The sequence below is a fragment of the Brienomyrus brachyistius genome, chromosome 2 (genome assembly GCF_023856365.1).
Source record: "Brienomyrus brachyistius isolate T26 chromosome 2, BBRACH_0.4, whole genome shotgun sequence".
NCBI lineage: Eukaryota > Metazoa > Chordata > Actinopteri > Osteoglossiformes > Mormyridae > Brienomyrus > Brienomyrus brachyistius.
Genome location: NC_064534.1, coordinates 13545980 through 13573455, shown reverse-complemented (window position 1 = coordinate 13573455; position 27476 = coordinate 13545980). Strand labels below are relative to the sequence as shown.

At 45.8% G+C, this 27476-nt stretch overlaps 2 protein-coding genes across 3 annotated transcripts in view; both read right to left on the bottom strand.

Moving 5' to 3' along the window:
• The window catches only part of tcf7l1b (transcription factor 7 like 1b), a 611697-nt gene that overhangs the window by 468134 nt on the left and 116087 nt on the right, over positions 1-27476 (bottom strand). The window lies entirely within an intron of this gene.
• ido1 (indoleamine 2,3-dioxygenase 1) lies at positions 14502-22820 on the bottom strand. Of its 2 annotated transcripts, XM_048980097.1 has the most exons (12): positions 22723-22820; positions 22328-22483; positions 22057-22230; positions 18302-18397; positions 17789-17908; positions 17143-17261; positions 16522-16536; positions 16111-16210; positions 15499-15616; positions 15363-15414; positions 15129-15277; positions 14502-14985 (listed from the first exon to the last, which is right to left on the bottom strand). In XM_048980097.1, the coding sequence occupies exons 3-12, from the start codon at positions 22135-22137 to the stop codon at positions 14594-14596; spliced, it is 1242 nt and encodes a 413-aa protein (XP_048836054.1). In that variant the 5' UTR covers positions 22138-22230; positions 22328-22483; positions 22723-22820; the 3' UTR covers positions 14502-14593. The 2 variants fall into 2 exon arrangements, with proteins under 2 accessions (XP_048836054.1, XP_048836063.1); XM_048980106.1 differs by lacking the exons at positions 15499-15616; positions 22328-22483; positions 22723-22820 and having other exon boundaries at positions 16111-16181; positions 22057-22309.

Here is a 27476-nt window from a genome sequence, read left to right as displayed (position 1 = left end):
TCAGGAAACACAATTTCCTACTAAATATGATGAGTAATTAGTAATTTGTGAATGGGAAAGAGGCCAGTCTTACAGCCTGCCCCCCCCCCCCTCCTCCCCCAGCCTACGATGCCAGCTTGGTATCGCAGAGTACGATAGTGGCTATTCTCACAGGACCTTCTCATGGATGAAAGAGAGGCATCTTTACCTCTGCAGCCACCCCGAAGGTGCTGAGGGGCGTGGAGGTTACATGGGTGTCGGGTCGCTTGACGATCGCCTGCAGTGTTCCTACCACAGAAAGTGCAGGGCTGCCACTGGGCTTTAACACACTTCCTGTTGTGCATGGACACAGGACCAGCCTGCCATGGCAGTGACAGTACAAGCCTGAACTGATGCTACTTGGTTTCTTTTTATAAAATCTTCTCTGTTTAGAATGGAATGGAGACAAGAATGTTTGTTTGTTTTTTTTTTTGTTTTTTTGTAATTTTTTTTGCTTGTTTTATGAATCCCTCAGTGCGATGTGGTTTAGGAGACCAAGAGAAGAAAAGAAACTCTATGGTTCAGTTTCGTTTTAGGGTCCCTTCAGGGATCCTAGTATAAATCCACTGGCTTTCGCTCTTTCAATGCCCAAATTCTTCCATTACAACATTTCATGCTGCAGAAAGTAAGCTATTGTAAGCGCCATCTTTTAACACAGTAACCCTAAACATTATACATGCAGACAGAGTTTCGATAGACGATAGGAAGGATTTAGTTTGACATTCTAAAAAACTGAAATCAGTCACTGGTGAGGGATACGCACGCAATATGCAAATGTGTCATTTTGAAATAGTTTCGAGACCTGGGGGACGGGGGGTGGCAATTCAATTGCTACCACCAGTTTTAGATGCATGTGATTATATTTTTGAGTTGATGTGATGCGATGCGGTAACCCCTTCCCCAAGACTGTCACAAGTGCACCTGATTTCTGGGCTTAGCTCAGCTGTGATGATGAAAGGTCACATTATGGGAAGAGTGAATGTAGTAAATACAGTAAATACATCCCCGGGAGACCCACAGATCCCGAACCAATGTGAACTGCTTCATTTTATCTACCGGATAAAAGTGATACAAGCTCGCCTATTCAAAATGTGCGTAAATTCACTGATGATAAGAAACTGATGACACTTTGCTGTTAGTGACGTTCAAGGCTATAATTATATCTATACTAGCAAGAAAATCCAAAAATATCATATCAATCAAAGCTGATAGTATTTTGATAATGTATCTGGATTTTTGACCTGCAATGCCGTACTGTATAAGAGATGGGATGGATGGATAGATAGATGAATGGATGCATGGATGGATGGATGGTTGGATGGATGGATTTTAGATATACCTAATTATATTGTGTGACTCTGCATTGCATCAGTCATCTGCCTCAGAAAACGGCACCCTTAAAAACAGCATTCGTGGATTAATTTTCAGATAATCTAGGTAGTCTGATTACTGCTAATCTAGATAGCTTTGGGAATCCCCATCCACATTTGTTTCCTTTGCTAATGTACAGGGGCCTACAGTAAATGGATTGGAATAGTTGCCCAGTAAACTTATAACCTGAAAATAAATATGAGTCCAGTCACAGGGTTGTCAAGTGGACACTGCGCTTTGCATGAGTGTAACATCACTACTAAATGTGTAGCACTAGGATGAAACCTTAGCCTTAATCATCAAGTCCCATCGTCTGCAGGCCACACGAATAAGATGCAGTCAGCAGAGTGACTGGTCAAAGATCTTCCAGAAATTATGTTGATGTGAAATAAAGTGAGTGTCAAATTGTCAGCAGTAAACTAAGTTCTGTTTTGGGTGGAGCACTGCAGATTCAGGCTTTAGCAGTAAAACAGCATAATGCATTCTGCTGCGTAATCCGCATAGAAAGTATTCCGTTTTTATGGTAGTCAGTTCCCAGACGTTAAACATCTTAGCCTAGTGTGGCCAGTACTTCGTGTCTTCTGTGTCCCTTGGGTAGGACAGTTTTGGTTTAGTGTTAAAGCGACGAGCCCAATTACTCCATGTCCAGTGAGATTATGCGTCTGCAAAAGCCTGAGATATGTATGAGGCTTTAACTTAAGCCTCATTTCAGGAGGAAGGCGCTGTTTCGGTGCCTTAATGAGCCAGGCTTCATCACAGGCTAAGCCAGCGTCAGAAGGCTGACTGGATCAGAGCCGTGTGACGGGGATTTCTGCAGCCCAGATATCAGGGCTTTTTCCGAACTTCCGGCCTTGTCACTGTAATGAAAAAAGCAGGTTGTGAGTACATGAAGGCCTCCCTCTCTACCAGACTTTAAAAAATATTATTATGCATGATATACTACATAATGGTTTCCCAAAATGTGGCATTTGGTAATTACCTTAATAAAGCATCTGGAAAATCTTCATTTGACCTCTGAAGGACAATCATGTTTACTCCTTCAAATCTAAATTATATTCTTCTCTCACCATATATCTCCAGACACACACACATGCGCACACAAAGCTCATGTTTCACAGACCAATATGCTAAAATGCTTGACCCTTTTGGGTGTCATAAAACACTTATGTCACAAATGATGTCCTTCTTGTCATGTTTTATATGATTTTCCAGATACCCCTCTTGAATGGGAACAATAACTCCTGAAAAAGTTCTGTTACAAAGAGCGAACCAGTCATGCAGTGTGAAAATAAGGGCCTACTGGAGACACATGTAGTTTAAATTGTCTCCAATAGAGGGCGACACCTCCAGTGTGTCAGCTTCTGTCATAGTATTTCGGCCTACCTTTTTGTAATAAGATCAGTAAAATCTCGTCTACTCTTCACACGGTAAGCTTGGCCTCCATGTTACGTATCACCACCATTCTATTAATGGGATCTATCCTTTTTTTTAGTGGCTGGAAGCGGAATTCAAGAATTGTTAAGTGTTTTGTAGCTTTTCTGTCCCCCCACCTCCCACTTCCAATTTTTAACAATCCATTGAGAAAGCTTAAAGAATTTTCCATTGGACTTAACGAGATCAGTCGTCGGAAACTGAGTTCCCACTCATGGAGCGCGAGCCCGGTTCGAGGGAGCCAGCCCAGCACCGGGACTCAAATACAACAGAAAGACTGCAGATCGCAGTTAACCGTCGCATTACAAGACTCTGTTAAGCATAATTACGTTTTATGGGCCCGAAGACCGTCGTCGGAAAGTGGAGACAGGAGCCCAGTGTCAAGGGTCTGCTGCGGGAGTGAGGGGGAGGGCGCCCTGCCAGGAGTGCTAACCCATCAGCTAATTTTACCGCCAAGAGGGGGCTGGGGGCAATCAGTGTGTTAGGTCTGGCCAGACAGTGAATCTTGATGTTGCTGGACAGTGGGGGATTATTTTAGGGGACATTTTTGGCAGAGTTTAAACGAGGGCCTCCCAAAGACATGACTGGTACCATGAAAAATTCAACTGAATAGCCCCCCCCAAACCAAAGCTATCATTATCAACATTCACACACTCTTGCAAACCCCCCCCCTAGTGTCTGGGCCCCTGAAAGACTTTCTCCCCCTGTAGGGATGGCCTTTTTTGGGCCACACGGAACACTCTGAATCTAGCCGTCCTGAGTGCTGCTTCCTGAAGGGCTTCGCGCCTTCACCCTGTGTGATGGAATCCTCGGCTTATCTCTCATTTCCATAGGACATCTCTTGCTTTTCTGCTGCTGTTGGTATCAGCAAAAAGTAAGGGTCCGTAGCGGAAATCTGTCTCACAGCAGATGCAGATGGGACCGTCTAAGTGTGGCTGCTGGTGCTCAGTGCAATGATGCTCCAGATAGATGCTGCAGTAGATTCTCAGCTCCAGAACAATATAGCGAGCCTAGGAAATGTTGGCGTTCATCCATCCATTTCCCTTAACCACTTCTTGAGTGCACGGTTCTAGGTGGGCCAGGAACCAATCTTAGGAAGTGTAGGGCCCATGGCATGGAGTCATACTTGGTGACCAGTCCATCACACATACTATGGGAAATTTAGAGACCTCACCTGACCTTCTAGAGGAAACTGGAGATCCCAGAGGAAACTCGTGCTGATGAAGCAACCCTGCTACCCAGCAAACTACCTTGTTTCCCTCATCTACCAGTTTCCTGTGCTTTTTGAGAAAGAATGTTTTTGGGTTCATGAAAAAGAACCTTTTTTTGCATCTCATCATGAGTTTGGTTGTTCCCTCTATTTTACGAGTGAATATGAGCCTGATCAGGAGCATTTAAAAAGATGTGACTTAGACGGTAAATCAGCCTTGGACTAAAGCCTGATGCTATTTTCAGATTAGGAAAAGGGGCTTTGTGTGGCTTCTTCATTTGGTGCAGTTTTCTCTGGCTCAAAATATTTTTATTGCTACCATTTCAGTTTGTCAGCTATGGTGGAAAAAACTTGGTGAAAAAACTGAGAGTCGCATTCAGTGCAAGGGCGTGTCTCAGCTTTCTGATTTGGTGAGGAAATGAATATTTTCTTAGCAACGAGGATGTTCACCTTTTACATGATGCCACATTATAATTTATGGGACATGCCTGCCATTGAGATTTTATGAAAGTACTTGGCAGGTAAATCGATCATCGAACTGCGGCCTAGAGTGTCCTGGTGCCAAGTGCACATATGGACACCCTTATGCTTGAACATGGTGTTCATTATGGACAATCCATGATGAGCACAGAAGTCCAATAACAAAGCACCGCTCTGGTTCAGATCGGGGGGGCGTTCCTCCCAATCACGTCCCTCCAGGTCTCACTGTCATTGCCCACGTGAGCATTGAAGTCCCCCAGCAGAACAAGAGTCCCCAGGAGGAGCGTTCTCCAACACCCCTTCCAAGGACTCCAAAAAGGGTGGGTATTCTGAACTGCCGTTTGGCGCATAAGTGCAAACAACAGTCAGGACCCGTCCCCCCACCCGAAGGCGAAGGGAGGCTACCCTCTCGTCCACCTCGGTAAACCCCAACGTACAGGCACCTAGCCAGGGGGTAAATCATGTTAAAATAAATGATCAGCGTTAAGAAGTTACATTGTGATGAGTTGTTTTTCTCACTTTGGAACTTTTCTAATAATGCTTTTTATTTTATCACAGTTCTTTTGGGCTTGTGATTACTTCTTAGCTTCAGGTTTTATGCTTCATGTTTGTGTTTAATGATATTCCAAGGGTGGCTTCAAGGAAATGTGTTTTTTTTTTTTATGTGAATGTGCACTTGGTTGATATGGGACGGGACAATGACCAGAATTTGGCTGAAAGGCATGTTAAATTTTACCCAGGAAAAAAGAAAAAGAATAGTCAGCTGAGCGTTCGACGTAAAGGGGACGGTCATCCTTTCATTCATTGTCGTTTGGCTTACGTGAGCAGCACACGTCTGTGCTATTATAAAACTACAAAGACGTCATCGGACTCAGCCCACGGTGGTCATCCACATTGTCCCTCGCAAACAGCTCCCGTGACAACCAATCGGTCATCCACACAGAATTTTTTAAGGATAAAGGTCAAGAGAAAAGTCATTGACTTCAGTGAGTGAGGCTTTCTGTATGGCGTCCCACGTGGGAGAGAATACCAAGCGGGTTGGGGGGGGGGGGGGGGTTGCAGCCTGTTCCTGATCAGTGTTTCCGTGACCGCTTGGTATGAAGCATTCACGGAGCCCATCCTTGTCCGGCCGAGGAGAGGGTTGTGCCACAAACAAGACCCGCGGGAGGAAGCAGACTGTTTTCCCGAGGAAGTTGGGGGTTAGTGGACTGCACGGGATCACTATACCATCTCTCCTGGTGCTGATCCAATAGAGCTTGCACAGGCCATGCAAGGTTTCCAGTCCCTCAGTGTCAGGGCCTAAGCTTCTCTTTGGTTTATGCTAGAAACGATTTTGGGGAGCAATGGAAGCAGATGCTCTTGGGGAAGAAGGCACTGTTCAGGGTAGTTTGATATAGAGTGTAGGTAGAGTCACTTGGGTTTCCTGTCCAGACTCAGCTCTGCTATGCTGCCAAGTACAATTACACTGACATTCTGGTAGTGCCATCACATCAGATTGCAGAAGTTAGTGTAGGTCATAATTCTTAATTATGTATGTGTGACTAAGGGCACAGGAATATGTTTATTTCACCTAAATGTTGTAAATTTGCTGTCAATGTCATGCAAAAAGGCTTGAAACTCAGATGCTCAAGAGGGCAGTATTGATAGTTTGCCACTGTGCCAAAGTGGAAGGTAATTAGTCTAACAGCTGCTAGGAGAGGCAGTATGAAGCTGAAACATAATTGGTCTAAAGGCTGCTAGGAGAGGCATCAGGGAACTGGAACATAATTAGTCTAAAGGCTGCTGTGAGAGGCAGTAGGGAATTTGAATATAATTCCTCTAAAGCCACTTAGGAGAGGCAGTTAGGTGTTGGAACATAACTGGTCTAAAGGCTGCTAGGGGTGGCAGTGGGGTGCTGGAACATAATTCCTCTAAAGGCTGCTAGGAGAGGCAGTGGGGTGTTGGAACATAACTGGTCTAAAGGCTGCTAGGAGTGGCAGTGGGGTGCTGGAACATAATTCCTCTAAAGGCTGCTAGGAGAGGTAGTGAGGTGTTGGAACATAATTCCTCTAAAGGCAGTAAGGAAAGGCAGTGGAGTGCTGGAACATAACTCCTCTAAAGACTGCTTGGAGAGGCAGTAGGGAACTGGAGTATAATTCCTATAAAGGTAGTTTGGAGAGGCAGTGAGGTACTGGAACATAAGTTGTTTTAATGGCAATTAGGAGAGGCAGTGTGATGCTGAAATATAAGTCCTCTAAAAGAAAGCAAGGCCGTAGGCAGTTGCAAGTTTCTATCCAGCTTCTTTATAGGGTTCAGGGCATATACAAGTTCTAAACAGCTGTCACTCAAGAGTAAGGAACAGGGACACTGAAGGGCGAAGACCTGTAAGTGAACTCTGCATGACCATGATGGCTATCTCAGAACAATGGCTGCTTGCAAATTTTCAGCCCTGTGAATGGATGGATTATGTTTTTATCTTCGATTACATCCCTCGGTAATCTGGCATTAACAGCAGGATTTCCCCTTTATGTTAGCAATCACGTGCTGCTGAAATGATGAGGTGGTGCGTGTGTGTGTGTGTGTGTGAGTGTGTGTGTGGCCCAGATATACCTTACCTTGTAGAGACCAAATGTCCCTACAACGTGATGAATACCCTTTTTTTTTTACCTTGTGGGGACCGGTTTCCTGGCATGGTAAACTTAAGGTGTTAGCATTAGCATTTTTCCCATAGAAATGAATGAGTGGTTCCCAAAAAGATATGATTACACGACTGTGTGTGCGTGTGTGTATGTGTGACCCGCACATGGATATCACAGTGCAGTTCCTTTCCTGCTCCACTCTGAGTAGCCTGGATGGAAGTTTCCTACAGGCCTGTATTTAATCCCTGATGGAAAGGTGATGATGAAGGGAAGGTTGCAGGAGCCTGCAGGGAAGGTGACATCGCTGGTCCGAGGAGAAAGTCCATCAGCAGAGAGGAGGCGGGTGTCGGGGCTTAAGGTAGACTCAAGGCTACGCTGTGCCAAGCTCCTTAAGAGGATGGCCTCACTCTGGCCAGAGATCAGAGCATGGGTGTGGGGGTGGGTGGTGATGGGAAGCATTGTGGTGGACTCTAAAGGAACCCTGTACGTCTGTATGACTTCCCCATGTCCCTAGAGCGGCTCCCACCCACCTTGGCGTGACTCACCTCTGATGCCAATGAACACTAGAGCCACCGCTCTAGGCACTGTTACCTTGTTTTTTGACGACAAAAGGCCATGACGCACTCAGGCTTGCATGGCGCCGGGCTCTTGTGTTCCCTGCCACGTGAGATGAGGAGCCCAGTAAGTCTTGCACTCTTCCTCTTATTTTACCAGCCCTGGAATCACAGGCCCGTATCCTCATTTTATGGATGAAGGACTTTCTTGTGGAAAAAAAAAAAAAACCTTCTTAATGGTCCCTGTAAGTTGACACGGGCAAAGTGACGTTGAGCCTCTTCTGGAAACATTGGCAACTTAATGTGAATTGGGCTATGGACAAGTTTATGCTAATGCATTTGTCTTCAAGACATGACGCAGTGGAGAGCGTGTCTTGAGTCAGCCCTCTTGTCCTGTGACAGCTCCTCCCGCAGCTTACGTGCGCTGTAGCTGAATGCAGACTCATTGGCTTCCTTTCATCCCATGAATTTTTCACAGGAGTACCGTTTTTGTCTATGGTCTCGGATGTTGTCTGACATCGGTGTGACTCACATTAATGCAGTCTTGTTCCCTTTGGCAAGCCACTACACCCCCCTCCCCCATTACTCATAGACACCGACAGTCACGCTGCACATCCCACAATGCCCTGGGGGTGACTGAAACAACTAGACGGTCACTTAGCCTGAAGATAAAACGGGGTAGTGTCTCTAGCCAGACTTCTGGTCTGTGTTGGTGGGTCTCATTGTACTCTTTGAAACTGCTGTTACTATCCAAGGTTCCTCCCTGATTCTCACTGTGTGGAGCTTTTCTGTTTGCTCTGTGCCGGACCATCATCCGTTCCAGGATGCAAGGGTCACACGCAACATACTGTGTGGTCCTTTGCTTCCTCCTAACTTTTGACTTCTAGATGCAGATCTTTTGTGGAGGGGAGAGTGTGTTGCTCAGATTGGCCATTTTATTTCTGGACTTTCACCCACAGATTTTTTTATCACCCAGTAGTTTCCTGCGAAACCAAAGAAAATGATTAAATATGCACCTTAAACAAAGTTAAGGTCACAATTTCTTAAGGTGATCTTACATCATTAGGATATATTTGTTTGCTAACTTCAAATGTCTGCTCAGTGTAGACTAGCTCGTCACAATATTCCTCCGCCACAACATCAGAAAATACTCTGTGTATCTGAAGGATGAAGGATTCCTACGCGTATGCTGTGATATTTATCTCGAAAGGGAGTCTCCCCTGACCTCTTTGAGGCCGTCTCCAGTTTCCTGATCCGAGCACGAGTGCTACGGGAACCCTGATATTGCTGATAAGGGTTTCAAAATGAGTGACAACCAATTTCAGATTGTCTGATGATGAGCAGGTGCGCTGACCTTTCTTATAGCTTTGCAGTGGGTTGTAGCACCTAAGCCTTAGTCTGATCATAGACTATGATGGATGTGAACTGCCCCTTTGTTTGAGTTCAAGATATAAAAATATTTGGTTGTACCACACAGATAGTTTCTATGTAACATTAAGTTATAATGTAATATTTACACTTATTACATTAGCCGTAATGTCCTTTGTAAAATCATAATAATAATAATAATAATAAAACATCAGAGATCATTTTAATAACTTATTACTTTTTCTGCTGATTTAGGATACAACTAAGTCACCAGTTTGACATGTCAGTCTCAGTCTAGTCAACTAATGTTAGCTGACGAGCTAGAAAAATTCATCACCCTGCTGTTGTTTCACACGACTCCAGTTTGTATTCCTTGAGCTCAGGCATCTCATGCGGCAGAACGAATGTCAAGCACCCACAATAAATGTCTATCTAACTTTACCACTACGAAATGACCACAAGGTTCATAAACGTACTCGTGCTGTGCCAGACTGTAGTTGATCCTTCATTCCTCATCCCACCCCCCCATGGTTTGGCATGCATGTGGACCACGGATAATCACAAAGTTTAACCATAATAGTATAAGATACAGTTTTACTGTCACTGTTACATTTAAAAGTAATAATTCCCTAAATAACAATGCTACGTAAGTCCATCAAAGACAACCCTTAAAGGCTTGAAATTCTTTCCTAACAACTGGGGAAAAATCCCCCCCTTATGTGTAGCAGATGGGTGGAATTTTAGATTTTCAGTGGGAATGTAAAAAAAAAATGCCCAGATTCAGCCATGGCATTTTTAGTGGAATTCACTTCCCTCTTTCTCTTGACAAAAACGGTTTCCATGTCTAATTACAACTTTTGTTTTCCTGAGATAACTTTTGTTTTGTGATCTCTAGAAAACAACTTCTGCTATGTTGAGACCATGAGAAAAGTAAGTTGTGATCTTGACATAACAAGACAGAAAAAGATAGTGATTGATGCAGTGGTAGCAGGGTTCCGCTAGCTGCTAATTAGCAAAGCAAAATTTTCATTAGTGGACTAGCGTTTCCGCTAGAAACCACTAGCGGACCAATTATCTTCCGCTAAATTTAGTTTTGCTAACTGTTAATCTGTTAACATTTTTTCACAGGTAAAGTGAATGAAGTTTGACGGTACACTGTTGGGAGGTTCATACACTGTTGGCTGACTACCTGTCGATAACTTGTCCCAGTGGGACATGCCCGGAACACCTCACCAGGGAGGCGTCCAGGAGGCATCCTAAGCAGATGCCCGAGCCACCTCATCTGGCTCCTCTCAATGCGGAGGAGCAGCGGCTCTACTCTGAGTCCCTCCCGAATGACCGAGCTCCTCGCCCTATCTCTAAGGGAGAGCCCAGCCACCCTGCAGAGGAAACCCATTTCAGCCACTTGTATTCGCGACCTCGTTCTTTCAGTCACTACCCACAGTTCATGACCATAGGTGAGGGCAGGAACGTAGATCGACTGGTAAATCGAGAGCTTTGCCATTTGGCTCAACTCCTGAAGGAACTGCTGAAGGAAATAATAATGAAAATCACAAATGAAATAATGATGTCATGTTTGTTTATCATTAATGAATAGTGACACATCTATAATTCCAAGCAGTTACTATATTTATTTCTATATTTAATTCTGTGAATCTTTGTGAACTACTAAAGGAAGTAATGAATAACATGTTTAATACTGATCTCATGTTTGATCATCATTACTGAATCGTGACGCATCTTTTATCTCAAATAGTCACTATATTTGTTCATGATTTATACTTCAGTAGTAACTATTTGTGCCTCTTCAAGTAAAGTGTTACCCAGAAAACATATATATATATATGTGTGTGTGTGTGTGTATGTGTGTGCGTGTGCGTACGCGCGTGTGTGTGTGTGTGTGTGCGCGCGCGCGCGTACAAGCATTTTTCATCTTAAACAACCTATGTAGGAGGACGTTCCTGAGGCTAGATGTCAGATGTGCATACAGTATTCCAAAATCTTTGACACAAACAAAACATGTGGAACAGCCAGCTGGTTCCAGTAATATCAGACAATGATATTGATTGGTTGTCCATGGTCAAAACATCATTCTGTGTGACAGTATTTTTATTCAGTAGCTCCTATGATATAACTTAAGTAGCAGTGGTGCAACAGACGAAGAACACAGCACTGATTTAAAGCTACCTAGTTTCGAAGTATAATTTAAGGTATGTTTTACACCTTACCGTAAGATCAAACTTACACTTAGCTGGGGGAGCCCATTTCTGGAGACCAGATTGATTGATTATTACTGGGGAGATGCTGGACCTCTGTGACCACTGGCTGATAGTCAACATAACCTTTATGCTGGTTACACACTTTTTTGCATATTCAGTGGAACCTGATAGTCCAAATTCACATAGTCCAGCCTTGTTCTTTAAGCCTGCAGTGATAGCATGCACACTTTAGCTGCCTACAGGGACTATCAGACCTCAGAATGTAACTCAGAGTCGGGGGGGTGAGGAGAGGTAATCTGTTTATGATGAGGGAGGGTGTCAGTGCCCTCTCTCCCGCCCCAGAGCCCGGGATGACCACCCTTGCTAAATGTCGAGCACGTCCTTAGAGATGGGCACTGTTTGTGCGGTTGTCAGGAACTGTTCTCCCATGTGTGAATGAGGAAAAGCGCTGTTTGTTTTGGCTCCTGGTGGAGGTTTGAATCAGATAAGTGCAACAAGTGAATCAGTCGTGTGTTGACTTTGAGTCTCCGCCCCCCCACCCCCCAGTCCACGCCACTCCCTGCCTTCTTCCGTTTCCCCTTGGCTTCCATGCCCTTCCCCCATTATTACGCATCATGGGGGACAGGTGTCATCCACAGATGAGAAATGTGCAGGTCTCCGCCCAGGAAGTTATGCTGACCCTCACTCGAAATGCCAAAGTCCTGCTGTAGCAAGTTAGCGGGCCGTGTCAGGGCCATGATGAGGACCGGTGGGGGTTACACTTTGTGTGCCGTCATTTTTGCTCCACCTCTCCAGTTTGAGGAAACGAGGTCTCAGCCAAGATTGGCAAAATTTCCGTGACCCTGGTCACTGTGGCTGTATCTGATGACCGCAGCTTCTGAGGGCCGATAGGGCCGTGGCTGGAATGGATCCAGGAAGGCAGGGAAGGTCCGTGTGCCCTGTCCTCCGTGATGCCCGTCTCTGGTCTGCACTATCGCTTCAGGAAGTGGGGCAGTGTGTGCGAGTGGGAAGCTGCCCGACAAGGTAAACGGGCGTCACTCCTGATAAGGGCTGGGTCTGCGCAGCTTACATTGTGCGCTGTGGTTGTCGGGACGCTGACGCCTCTCCAAACAGAACCCGGCACTCGGCTGATCTTGGATGCTGGCGCGATTACAAACAGAACCTGACACACAACTGATACTGGAGGCACGTCTTCAAACCCGGCACAGCACCCATTCTGGAGGACCACACATCTCCAAAGAGAACCCGAACACAACCAATCCTGGAGGACCACACATCTCCAAAGAGAACCCGAACACAACCAATCCTGGAGGCCAGTATGTCTCCAAAGAGAACCGGAACACAACCAATCCTGGAGGCCCACAAATCTCCAAAGAGAACCCGGAACACAACCAATCCTGGAGGCCCACATATCTCCAAAGAGAACCCGGAACACAACCAATCCTGGAGGCCCACACATCTCCAAAGAGAACCTGGAACACAACCAATCCTGGAGGCCCACAAATCTCCAAAGAGAACCCGGAACACAACCAATCCTGGAGGCCCACACATCTCCAAAGAGAACCCGGAACACAACCAATCCTGGAGGCCCATAAATCTCCAAAGAGAACCCGGAACACAACCAATCCTGGAGGCCCACACATCTCCAAAGAGAACCGGAACACAACCAATCCTGGAGGCCCACACATCTCCAAAGAGAACCCGGAACACAACCAATCCTGGAGGTCCACACATCTCCAAAGAGAACCCGGAACACAACCAATCCTGGAGGTCCACAAATCTCCAAAGAGAACCCGGAACACAACCAATCCTGGAGGTCCACACATCTCCAAAGAGAACCCGGAACACAACCAATCCTGGAGGCCAGTATGTCTCCAAAGAGAACCCAGAACATAACAGATCCAGGAGGCAGATATGTCTCCAAACAGAACTTGGAACACAACCAGTCCTGGAGGCTGACGCGTCTCCAAACAGAACCTGGAACATGACGGATTCTCGAGGCCCACGTGTTTCCAAACAGAACCCGGCACATGGGTGATCCTGGAGGGAGACACGTCTCCAAACAGAACCTGGAACATGACGGATTCTGGAGGCCGACACATTTCCACAGGGACCCACTCAGAGGTTGTTCTTTCCCCATAGCAATCGGTTCCATTTTCTTAAAAGCAGCCCTGTGTGGGAATGACACCAGGGTCACTGTACATTCCTAAAGTGAACCATATCTTTAAAATGTCACGCCTCTGGAATCCTGACAGGAAAGATTCATAAAAATGTGCATGATCCTCAAATAATGGATATTTAAATATGTAATTATGGATAAATATGGAAATAAACCAGAATACATTTTAACACACATTAACCTTCCAATATAAGTCGGTGTCAAGAAATGTTCTATATAATTCATTTTTATACTACTGGCTCACCCCTTTGAATACGGGCCCTTTAACACCTCGGCCATAAAGCCCAGCTACAGTCTTTGCTGTCACACAAGGTGTGACTTCTGGGGTGGCCAGTCACCGGTGTGACAGATTTATGGCATAACCCATGCAAATACTTCAGTCATATGAGTGTCAACGTGCATCATATGATATCATCACATAAGGTATATGTGAGTATGGGTTGAATGAAAAATTGAATTTGCATAAGGGGGGTGATAGTATGTAGCTAGATAGTAGTATGAAAATGGTAGTGGCAGCAGTGAATCTCTGCTTACGGGAGGTAGCTGTAAGAGGCTGGCTCGACAGGCAGGTTTCCTGCCTGCTAGTGCCTAATGTGCGTGCCACACGCTCCAGGAATTTCAGTGTGCTACGGTGCCCTCTTCTGGATTTCTGCAGTACTGCAGCTCCCGTGCACCTGAGCGGCAACGGAGGGGGGTCGCGGTGATTTTGCTGTGAAGCACCATACTCGTGTAAGGATGGGACACCCCTTTTTCTGGTGAAAAAGTGGGCCGACCTCCTGTCTTTCATCCTCGGCTCGTTCTAAAAATAGCCACCAAGCAGCGTTTCTGTGGCCTACAGGAATTAGATTGCATGGTATGACTGGAATTAGCTTGAGTTAGGAAAACAGGATTTTTTCCCCCTCCCCCATCATTATAATTTAGATTTCATGGCGCATTAGAAGTTGAATTATGTGAAAATGGTTGGTTTTGGTTGCGATTGTGGTTTGGAGTGAGGCTGATGTCTGATAGTGGGTGTCAGTGTTAAATTGGGTAATTTAGTTAGCGACAGAGTGGTTTGGTTTCGAAGTAATCTAATTTTTATTGGATGAGTTTTTATACCAAACGCTTAATGTCTGCTGGACATTAGCAGTGGAGACGCCACGCCGTCAGTCCTGCTGGAAGGGTGCTGGCCATGTCAGGCACGTCTCCTGGGTCCGGTTCCGAACTGTTTTCAGGAAGCTCATGATGCCCGATCCACCAGTCCCCCTCTCTTCCAGGGAGGTGGGGGCCTTGCCCAGAGCCTCCACCTCATCCGGGGTTCCTTGGGAGCGGAGCTGGCGTGCCCGGGCCGCCGGCACGGTGATGAAGCGTCCCACTATGTTGATGTGGTAGTTACGTAGGGCCAGCAGCCGGGACACACAGCGATGGTAAGAGTCCAGCAGGGGGCCGCTGGCCCGGTCCTGGACAAAGTGGCGCAGGGAGGGGCTCGCTGAGATGTCGCGGATGAGCTGCTTGTGGGCGGGGGGCATGTACTCTCTCATCCGGGACAGAAAAGCACCTGTCCAGGCAGACGCCAGCCTCAACTCCACGCCACCTTAAACTTCCCAAGATTCCCCGCTCTGGCTTCAACTTTCCTTGCCCACCCCCTTTACAAATGCACATAGTTTAGTGGGTACTTCCCTGGGTACTTGGGCCCCTTACCGCTTTGCTCCTCATGCTGGACCCCCAGTAGCTCGTCGAAACAGTGCAGCAGGCTGCTCTGCGCTGCACTCCCCCCAGAGAACTTCATGGGCTCCTTCCGCACCCCCTCGTACACCAGCCCCTCCCTCATGGAGGGGTTGTCCTTCCACCTGAATGAAAACCATAAACATTAAGCAGTCGTCTGGATGATGGAGGGGTACCACACATTCCTCGGGGACCCCGAGCACTGCCTACCCGGAGAGGTAGATCCGCATGATGCCATAGAAGATATCCGGGTTGACATACTCTGGAATAGCATGAGAAGAAGAGGGTCAAAGGTTACGGGTGAGAGCCGGGCGGGGGCCCCTGCGCATTTCGCCACTGTACATACCGTGCATCAGTTTGAGTGCCTCCGTCATGCTGTGCAGCGCCTCTGCTATTTCCTCCAGTGCCTGCGACACCCCCACCGAGTCCCCGGCCCACACTCCATCTATGACCTTCGGGATGGCCTGAAACACATGGCCGCCGCTCGAGGTGACCCCCATAACCCCGCGAGCGTCCCTGTGCTCTGCCTTCCACAGTATTTCTCTAGATTTGGACTTTTCTGTGTGAGTGCTTGGAGCAGTAAACACACTCTGCTGAGAGAGCCTTATGCAGAGGAACAGAGGTACGGCTTAAAAAGACAAAATATTTTATTTACTCCTCATTTAAGTAAATGCATCAACGCAGCAAACAGTCTCTACACAGTTATACAACTGAGAACCGTAATGGAACCCAACCACTTTCCTTAAATGTTCATCCAATGCAGGGCAGGTCTAGTGAGGGCATGAGGCAGGGGGCAACCTGGGTAGGGTGTCAGTCCATCACCAGGCGCACACTCCCACCCAACACCAGGAGAATGTGTTCAGTCCCTCAAGCTGCCCTGTACTCAGGCACATCACTTTCTCCTTCTCTGAGTCATTAGCCCCCCCCCCCCCCCCCCAAAGCTAGCAGCTGCTGTCACCTTCAGGCCGGGTATGGCTGCCACTTCCACCAGGAGGGTCACCATGAAGAAGCCACGTGCGCTCTCTCCTCCTGGGATGGTGATAATCAGTTCTAGGTTCCTGAGACAGTAAGATCCATTATGCCATTGCCATGGTTACAGCTGCAGAGGAGCTGAACATCATCTAGAATTAATTCACTCACTCACCTACTCATTCATTCATTGACTCATTCACATACTCGTTCACTCATTCACTCACTTGCTCTCTCTCTCTCTCACTCACTCATTTACTCATTCTGTTTCAGTTAATTTTTCTTCTCAACCCTGGTCAGATTTCTATGACTTTTTAAAGGACATAAAATGTAGCAGGCAAGGTAGTATCTGGGAGGAGGAGTGTAACCTTGACATTGGTGTTCAGACGGAGATACTCACTCCATGTCGAAGGGTCTGGCGCAGGAACCCACAATGGCCATGAAAATGAAAATAGGAGAGAGATTTGAATGTCCTCAGTGATGTGGGAGAGCCATGAGCTGAGAACTATATGTACCAGATACCCCCAGCTAAGTTGTTCTTTCACCAAGTACTGATATCGGGCCCAGCGATTGGCCCAGGGGAAGAAGGTACTTTTTCAGGGACATTCCAAGAATGCACTTGATGAAAATGAACAACCCTCAGCTTAGAAATCTAACTCTGTTTATCATTGAACTCTTGTACTTGCTATTTGTAAAACCCAAAATTCAAATGAAATCTGTGGTGAAACTTTGCCTGCTCATGTCCTCATTTCCCTATTTCCTGATCTCCACATCCATACCCTCCACCCAAGATGCTGCGTCTGAGTACATTTCAACCTACCATTCTGCACGATTTTCACGCAGGAGCAGGATGACTGGAAGCTCCTGAAGTTCTGGCTTAATGTGCCACCAGGGTGTGGCTGCTAGCTCACTAGTCAATGCTCCCGGCGGTATGACTGGAGGGAATTCTGTAAAATGGTAGCTTGGTACTCAGGACTGTACCTGCGCGGGTGCGTGTATGGGTGTGTGTGCACGCTCTCACCCTTCTGGGTTTTTTTTCCTCCAGTTGGCCAGCACTCCGTCGGCATGGGTTAGGATAGGGGGCAACCCCAGGCGCTGGGACACGTCCCACAACGGCACGGCCACATTCTGGGGCAGCACCTCGAAGGGCACATGAGTATAGCTCAGCATTTACATGGTCATTAGCAAAGTTGCCTCATAGTTCCTGGGCTGGGGGTTCAAGTCAAACAGAGTTCCTTATTGTGCGTGTGGTCCAGCTACACTTTAGTTTCATGGTCCCCATATTTTATATAACAAGGTTGTCATAGTTAGCATTAGCATTTTTCCCATAGAAAGGAATGAGCGGTCCCCAAAAAGATATGATTACATGACTGCATGTGTGTGTGTGTGCTCTGTAATTGACTGGCATTCCATACATTGTATACCCCAAGCTTTGTGCCCGGTGTCACCTGGGATAGGCTTCAGGATTCCTGTATGACCTTGTGTAGGATAGATGACTGGATGATGGATGAATGGATGGATGTAAGGAGAAAACTTTGGCCTACTAGCTCAGTCACTAAGTCACATGCGAAGATTTTACAGTCTACTGCCCATGCAGAGACACTGGCTATTTAATCAGTCAGTCGACAGGTGTGATGGCTGCACATGTGGTGCGTGACTCAGAAGACCTTCACTGTGCCGTGCTCGCCCTCCTGCCACACGTAGCCCATGGTTATCGTGCTAAGGGCCAGATGAGCCAGTCTCAGCGCTCTGTGACTCTCAAGGAAGTGTGATTCCAGCAGGGGCATCTGGGGGGGGGGAAAAGTGGGCACATGTGATTGGCCATGCCTGGTGATAGTCAGTGGCCTGAGTTTCATTTGCATTGATCAGGTTTAGGGACAGTGACCCCTAGAGGTGCCTGAAAGAATTTCACTTGATCAACATGAGAGAGGGAAGCTCACATACATTTATATACATTTTTACAGGATGTTTAGATAGATATTACTGGTATACACAGACACACAAAAAGAAAAAAACTGGAATAATTGTATTCACCCCTGCCAGGTCATGTCTTAAGATGAGACCTGCTTCCTTTATGGATTTAAGTCACTGGCAATATCAGACGATGACCACCTCTAGGTGGTTGGTCAGTGAGGACAGACAACTGTTACAGGGGAATTATGGTGAAGGACGTGTCTCACCTGATGGACACGGGATCGCAGCGTGTGGGACTGAACGAGCTGGGGGACACTCTGGGCAATGTCCATCCAGGGTCTGTAGTAAGTCGGTAGCTCTGTCTTTTAGGACATTGACACAGACTGTTGACTATCACGTTGACTGACATTTACATTCACTTTTATTTATTTAGCAGGTGCTCTTGTTCCAAGTGACTTACAAGTGCGGCAGATAGTAAATCACATAGCAACTAGGGTACAAGTGCTTCCAATGAATGACTGGTAAGAAGTGTGAGATGGTTATGGGAACAAGAGCCATACAAAAAACCATAGGATCTAATATCAGAAAAGCTATTCAAGTAACATCTTGAAAGTCTAGTAGTAACTAAATGTAAATACAAAAGAGCACCCAGTAGTGCCAAGTGAAACCAATTGAACAGAACAGCCAGCAAGCAGGGACGGATTGTGGGTTGTGTGGCCCCTGGGCAAACCTGGGCAACCACCACAATTCAAGAGCCCTTGGCAGCCAAACGCCCTCCCTATAGGGTCAGGGGCCCTTGTAGGCAGAGGATCAAAGAATGTAGGCCCTCTAAAATAGACAAACGAAAATACATTGTTGATAAGCCTTGCAAATTGTTTTGGGCTAGGGGCCCCACAGGCCCCCTGCACCCCAAGGGCCCCTGGGCAGCGGCCCCGCTGGCCCGGTCCATAATCCGTCCCTGCCAGCAAGGACAGACAGCTGGGGGGGGTCAGTGGTAGGATGAAGTTAGTTCAGCTGTTTCCAGCACCCAGGTTCTGAAGGTTGTGTGGAATTCTGCAGAACAGAAATAGCCGAGTAGCTCTTTCCACACATGAAAAATGTCTCGTACAAGAATCGTTCTCACACTGGGGGGAATCACGCATAATATGAATTACTGCCACCTCCAACTGGAAACTTCTTTCAAAGTCATAAAAAGTCATAAACACAAGCTAATGGTAAATACACACGAGGAAGATGCCGCTTCTCCTCCTGGAGCGGATCCAGCGAGTCATATCAAGGCCTGTCTTATGGCTTAACATCTCATCTCACCTTCCTACCAGTTCCTATCTGAGACTATTGGTTGCACAGAAGCAACCTTCTTACCTACCAGAAAAATCTTCAGCTGCTCAGCCCTCAGCCTGAGACTTGTGCGTATCTTCACTCCTACCTGAGCTCTTTCACCACAGGGAACTCCAGAGTAGGAGAGACTCCAGCCCCAGTCGAGGGTTACGGGTCGAGAGCCCACATTTTATGTGAATGTAAAGCCAGCTCAGTCTTTCACACTAGCTCAGGCCCCTTCTACCAGAGGGTTAGTGTTTCATATTCCAAAAGCTAGGTCTGTCAAGAAGGTCTAATCCTACTAGGTCCATTCAGCTGATGGTACCACAACTGACCTCCACCTTTCACATCTTTTGGTGGATAGCTACTCATAGCCATCTTAGGGTAAATCCAGCCCTGCTCACTGCAGAACATCAGCCTCATACCTAGCCCCCAGTGTGGGTCCAGGCAAACCTGTTTCAGGCCAGGATACACTAGTTCTTCTTGGTGCCTTTCATTGGCTTTCTTTGCCAGACGGTAATATGCCAGGACTTTTCCCACAGGCCTATGTGTCACCACACTACGGTCACCGTCTTCAGAGGGTGAATGACATGTATCATATATTAAAGTATGACTTATATAAGTAAATAAGTATTGCGGTGTTGTTGATATTCATTAAGGTACATTATTATGGTGCATTCTAGTACGAGTCAGATATGAAATTGAATTTAGAGAGGGGGGAGTGCAGGTTGACATATGACAAACGTGGGGGGAGGGGCGGTTAAGCAGCAGTGACCAGCACAGGAGCCCAGCATCAGGATGCAGTGTGGTGTCTACGGGCATAATGCAAACACAAGCATTTTCCTAAGATTTGAATGTGTGGCACAGTAGCACGTTTCCCTGCTCTGTGATATCTTTGCTGACAAGGATAAAGTTCACCCACATAACAAATACAACAGCATACCAACAATTCTAGTACCATCTGCTGTCTTTCCCTCAAGAAAGAGCAATGTTTGTATCCTTTTATATATCAGCATATTAATAAATATGTGTTACAGACGACTGGAACAAATGTGGTTTTAAATCTTCAAAAACTATATATATATACTCACACACACATATATATACTGTGTGTGTGTCTGTGTATATATAAGTCTCAGGCAGTCAAAAGAAATGCTGAAAAATATTTATCTGAGCAGTAAGCGCCTATTTGCTCAGAACAAAAAAACGGAAGTTAACATTAGAACAACATTCAGAGCAATACAGTAAAAACTAGTTAGAACTTCTTTTGTTCTCCAAGAAGTTACTTGTGTTTTCTCAGATGGCTGGATGGACACTACTTCAGCTCCCAAACCTCTCCTCAGGAGCACCTCCGTCAGTCCACATGTTTATTAAATGTTATCACCAGCTCATTTAATTAATTAATTTAGTTAGTTTAAAAAAAAGTCAATGAGATATTGATTAGCTACACGAGGTGTAGTTCAGGAAAAGAAAAGGCGCATGGTATCGTATGGTTGCTGCAAATACGGGGGAGATTTTAGCTGAGGTTTTGCAATAGCTAAGCTGACACACTTTGACAGGCAAAATAACACAGTTTTACACCAAATTGAAAATCATTTAAAGATCCTTTTCTCTGGCTGCCTAAGACTTTTGCACAGTACTGTATATGCATATACAGACATATATACACATGTGTCTGTCTGTGTCGTTTATGTTTATATTACATTGTGGGGACCAAATGCTCATAACATTTTCAGGTCCCCACAAAGATCTGTGAATGTGGTCAAAAACCTAAAAATGCCAAAAGCCTTGTATTTAGTTTGGTTACTTATGGGTAAGGACAGGGCTGGATAGGGGTTAAGGTCGTCATCTTGGGATTAGTGTTTTCCCCATAGAAATGAATGGAGTCCCCACAAAGATATAATTACAAACCTGTGAGCGTGTGTGTGTTATTGTAGGGTGTTTGAATAGACAGGCTTAAGGTATGATTTTAGCCTGGCTTCAAACAGCTTTACTTTTTTAATTATTAACACACCAGCAGAATAGTGTTGAAGCTGATTTACTTTATAACTGCCTGCTTTCCATTGTTCACTTTGGGCTCCATTAAACTCCATTATATAATTTTACTCCAGTTTTCAAGGGTCTTGGATTCATTCTCCAGTTTTTCCTCATTTACATCCATTTTTTTTTGTTGCCTCTATTTTCTCCAGGACTTTTTGGCTGTTATTATAAGTGCCGTTAAAGAAAAAAATGTAATGCGTTGGCCTATGTTTTTGAAACTTTTAAATTGCCACTGAAACATCAGAAGATCTCATAAACACTGCGGCAAACAGGTTACAGTAGAACTGCAGCTTGGAGACAGTCGCTCAGTGCTGTGCTGGTACTTTTTTCACTGTTTATGAGTTAATGAAAAACTTCACTGAACGGACTTCCACCAACCTCTGCTCTAAAACTTAACATGAAGATTAAACAAAGCCGTTATGCTGTCCCATTAAGTAATTACTAAGGCTGACAATTCGATTCATTCTGGAATTAACGACATGGCAACTGACACACAAAGCCAGCCAACACATTTAAAGGGGATTTCCAACAAAAAGCAACGCGGTGGTGAATGCACAAAACGCACGAAAGATTAATTCAGCGAATCCTCCTGGGGGCTGCAGTTTGATCAGAGGGAAATATGACGGATGCATCATAATCATGGTGATGTTCTGATCCTCCTTACCTGCGGGGCAGGTAGGATGAACCCACACTCCTCGGAGACATGGTACGCACTGAGAGAGAAGGGCCGCCATGGGAGAGCCATGCTGTGGACCGCGGTTCCAGACGGTGGGGAGCACGTCCCAGAGGGTATGAGGAGGCAGAGGCCGCCGGAGGCTCTTCACACCGGTGACCCCATCTGTACCCATCCGAGTCCCACCAAGCAGGAAAGTCAGCGTGTCAATATCACACGTCCCAACACCGCAACCCCCCTCCCCCCTTACACAACACTTTACCTTTAGTCACAAACTTTGCGCAGTTATCTGCTAAACTAGAAATGCCGTCCTCAGGGGCAAGAGTTCAGGGCAATCAGCTGGGGAGGCATCTGACCGGTGATAACTGCTCCAGCTGATGCAGAGCAGCACAGCTACACTGGGGCACCACTGCAGATCCTGGGCCATATGAAAGCACATCTTATTGGTCCCCCAACCCAGACCAATCCAATTATGTTGCAAATTTTTTAAGGCCCTTGTCACTCAGGGGGCCTTGGACTCATCGTAACACCCCCCCCCCCCCTTTTTACGGCAGCTTTGCAGCTACATTTTCAGCCTGTACAGGTAATAAAGAGTCTGCCCAGGAAAGAGAGACAGTGAAAAGGCTATGCAGGCCTTCATTAAAATGCTTCACCTACTATGACTGGAAGTCTGTCTTCTGATAGCCTGCAGTTATATCCATCTTTATGTATTACGATGAGCTGCCTTCCTGCTACTGCTATGTCCTAGGATAGCCTCTGGACCAGCAAACCGTCACAGCTATTTACACTGCATTTATTTATTTAGCAGAGCAGGGCCAGGCAGTTCCTGGAGCTCTCGGGGTTAAGGGCCTTGCTCAAGGGCCCGATGCTGACATCACTGTGACCTTCCAATCATGGGCACGGAGCCTCACACCACCCCATTTAGCGAGTGGCTAATTATTGGACGAACCAATGGTTAAATAAATATAGCTAGCATATGTTCGCTAATTAAACTATAACTGTCAATGCAATATCACCATTATTAGATTGATAGCGATTAAAAGGCTAAGTGGCGGTTAATGTGGTGCTTTAGTGGTCACGGTTGAGGGTTCCCACCTGCAGGGGTGGAGGTTTGAATCCTCTGAGTGTGGCTCACGATGGACTGGCATCTCAGCCGCTGTGACCTTCGTCACCATGTGTTTTGGGGTAGACTGTAGGCTTACCGCAAACCAGTACTTCAAAAGCAGTGAGGAAGATGGATGGAAAATACAATAATGTTTGGTCCATCACAAATATCTAGAGATGTTTTACAGTATTTTTGATGTTCTAACCAGCAAAATAACCTCTGTTGCCAATGAATGAGCAGGCATTCTGTCATGATATAACTAATCCATAACATTCATCTTTGCATCTTAGACATAAAGGTTTTATAAAAACTATGGCATAAAAAAATGATTTAAAATGCTATTTATTGTGAAGCACATTGGTGACAATACAGGAGAGAAACCCTGTTGATACATTTACAAGCTCAAACGTTCATAGTAAATCGTATAATTACCACAGTCAAAGGGAGCTACCAAGAAACATAAAGCATGACAGTGATGTATTGCCCCCTACTGGTACCCAATATACCTTTACAGTGACAGTGACAAGCAGATTTACATTCATAGTTTAGGGTGTTAAGACACAAAAAGGGTGCCTAGTATGCAGAAAAATAATCCTGCTTTCATTATAATGCTGACATTTATTCCTAGACTTCACCCCTTTATTATTGCATATGCATTCCTGAATGGCAAAGAGATTATTCCATGAAAGAATGTTGAACATGCTTCTCTATTGTCATTGCGTATTGCACATCTATGCTCTCATTATCTACATTCTGATCTCGGACCCTTTAGTAATGGAGTTGGAGCCTTAGCTTTGTAGTTTGCTGTATGACACTGGGGTCTAAAACACATCAGGATGCCAACGGTGTCCACGGCTTTTCATTATTAGTGTTCAGCTGATATCAGTGTACAGTGTTCAGCTGCATAACCACTGACCTGTACAATGCATTTATTGTTTGTTCCCTTTCGAATTGCTGACAATTTCATTTACACAGGGAGAATAACAGGAGGTGTAGTAGTGTACAATTTCTCAGTCTCACATGACAAGTAAATACAGTCAAACCTCCCTTTTCCGGACAGAATGGGACCGAGGTGCCCGTAAGAAAGAAATGCTCGTAACTTAGAAATACTTAGTAGAGTACAGTACAATGCATATGTACATGTGTATACATACAAACTACATATTTATGAGGTACAAGGCTTATAATAAAATGTTATTTCAGTCTGAGCTAGTGAATCATCCCGTTTTATTCTTGCAGTGTTCATCCAGGTTTTAACCAGCATCAAGTGAGCTGGATGATCTTTTCTTTACTTTCTGTATCATAGACTGCAACTGTGTGATTTTCCTTTTCGTATCTCTGTAATGATATCGAGCGCCTTTTGGAAGGACATGACACTACCCTTACTTTTTGAAGCCATGGATTTTGTTTTATGCGCCGCCAACTTCAGCTCCGCCCACAGCAGTGTCTAGCTCGCTCTGCATTCGACGTTCGCCCCGCCTCCACGTGCAGACTCCGCCTACAACTCTCTGTATGCGGAGTTCGTCACTTCCGTTTTCCGAATTGAAAAGCCGACCACAAGATGTCTCGGGAGTTCTGCTCAGTTATTAATTGTTGATGTTGGTTTGCTTTTCTTTGATGGATATTACTGTGTATGATTGGTTTATTTGATTTCTGATTTTCGCTTTGCCCTAGTCTGTACTTTCGCTTTGGTTTACTTGCTATTTGGTTTCGTCTTTCGAATTCTCGCCCGGTTTTTGATTAACGTCTTGGCGTGCCCTTCGGGATTTGATATCTGGTGTGTGTTTCTGGCGCATACGGAGTGACTGCCATTTTTGTTTTCCAATCTTAAATTGTATGCTGTTGTGTGGATAGGGAGTAAGGTGTAGAATTTGTCATTGTGTTTTCTCTGCACTTTGGTAAGGTAGCGTTGGGTTACATTCGGAAGCTGGGTTTTGTTTATGTTCGCTATAGTCACTCCTGAGTGCTTTTGCAATGGGTCTATTTGTTTTGTGTCCGTGGCGTTCCCTTGTCCATCGCACCCTGTCCTTCCCTTGCTCCACGTCCCCTTTCACTCTGTTATAACCCCCAACCCTATACTGATGCTAGTAACAACAGCTGCTGATTGTGTAAAATTAATTTGCGCATGCGCGTACCTAGAGCTGCCCGGTAGAGGGAGATGCTCGTATATATTGGAGGTCCGGATAAGACAGATTTGACTGTACATGGCTTGCCCGTTCCAGTGCTGGAAGGTCAGAATCCAACACAGTCTGTAGGTTTCCTTTCTCAGAAACACCTACTAAACCTGATAATTAGCTGATTAAGATGTTTGAGCAAGGAAATGTGCAAACTGTGCTGGATTATGGCCCTCTAAGACTGGAAGTGGGGAGCCCTAGGTTAAAATATACAGCTAACATGCCCTCAGTTTTCAGTTAATTTGGTAAATATGCTTGTTAATTCAATCTGTGCCACCAAAAATAAACAAGTAATTGTGGTTGCAACTGAATACAGACAGCACACAGGCAGGGTGAAAAGGCTCGGGCATGTAGCAGTCAGAGGTGCCACTAGAGATTTTGGGCCTCTGTCACTCAGGGACCCATGGATTCCCCCCCTCCTGCCCCTTTCATGGCACCTCACGTAACAGTGTATCATTCAGGGTGGTGTATAGCTCAGAAGGGTATGAATCAGTGCCTATGGTCAGAATGTTGTGGGTTCCAAGCCGACGGCCAGCAGAGTAATCACCACTGAGCCCTTGAGAGAGGTCCTTATCCCCAGTGGCTCCAGGGATCTCCACTGGCCCTGCACTCTGACACCAAAAGTTCCCCTTTCTGTATAGGCGGTACATGTGAATCATAGAGAGCAGGAAGTGACATCAAAGAATCAAAAGAATTCCTACGTACAGGCAGTCCCTGTACTGCACCTGAAGCCGATGAACCGCTGAAGCCGCACTATGTTTTCATTCAAAGAAGTATGTGCGTTAATTTTTATGAACCCCTGCGTTTAACCCAAATTCTGAATACAATAGGCTCTATGGCAGTCAGTTCGAAAGTATGAGTTGTCCAGAAGTCAGATGCCCTTAACCCAGGGGCTGCCAGTATTGTACTAATGGCAAACGAAGTATCATACTTTCACTTACTGATAGGCTAAGCACTAAAACAGCTAAGCTGCACGATCTAAGTGCTTCTGAATGTTTTGCCATTTTTAGACGTCACATACAGCCACCCTTCTGGGATTATCACACAGTACAGTGTGTAGAGTTTACAGGGAATGGTGCGATTAAAAAAAAAAACATCCAGTCAGGGGCAGCTCTGTGGGCAAAAAAAAAAAAACACCCATTAATGAGAATGGTCAGAGGAGGATGGCCGGACTTGTTAACGTTAGCAGGAAGGTCACAAGTGCAAAAATAACAGCTCAGTGCCGCTGTGGTGTGCAGAAAGGCTCCCCTGAATGCAGTACTCATCAACCCTCAAAGCTGTTCTGGAGGCAAAAGTGGGTCCCAGCCGGTATTAGTTTGCCGTTCCCAATAAAATGGTCAGTCAGTGTAATGCTGCTGTACATTGTGTTCCTTCCCACAATCCTGGCAGGATGGCTCAGCTGCACCACAACCCCACAGCAAGAAAGACAAGAAAGGGCGAATGGACCGGGTCATATCAGCTGACGACGGACAACTGTACAGATATGCACGTACCTTGATGTTTTTGTCTGCAGTGAAGTCAGCATCCCTGCGGAGGAAGAGTGGAATGAAACATGAAAACTGATGAGCAGAATATCGTAACTAGATATAAGCATCAGGACACCCAGTGCCCAGCAAAGACCTCCCTAAAGAGAACCCAGTGAAAACGCTGACTCAGAATCTCCTCCAAGCTACGGCTTGGGTTCTAGTCTGCGTGTCCTTCTTATCATAACACTCTCATTTTGAGAAATATATTAGACAACCAGGATGTAGTCCAAGTGGGGCCACTGTATAAATGTGATATCTGTAAAAACGAGAGCAGCTTTCCAGAGGCGGATCCATTGGTGTAGGAACTGGGGAGCGCGTGTACTCCCCAATATTTAAATTGCCTTTATTTGTCCCCTCACCTAATAAGACATTTGCATTTAAATTATTAAGTTGGGTCCCCCTTGCCACTGTCTAACTCCCTCCTTCGTCCTTGGGCCGATTCTGGTAAGGGCGCCTTCTAAGAGGCTGCTGACTTAGCAAACCACAGTCAGCGATTTGGATTTGGAACGACCATCGCCACTCCCCAGTTCTCCCCACTGATAGCTTGTACCGTTGTCACCCAGCCCCTCCCCGGTTGACAACAAGGTGTGAACTTCATGGGCTTCA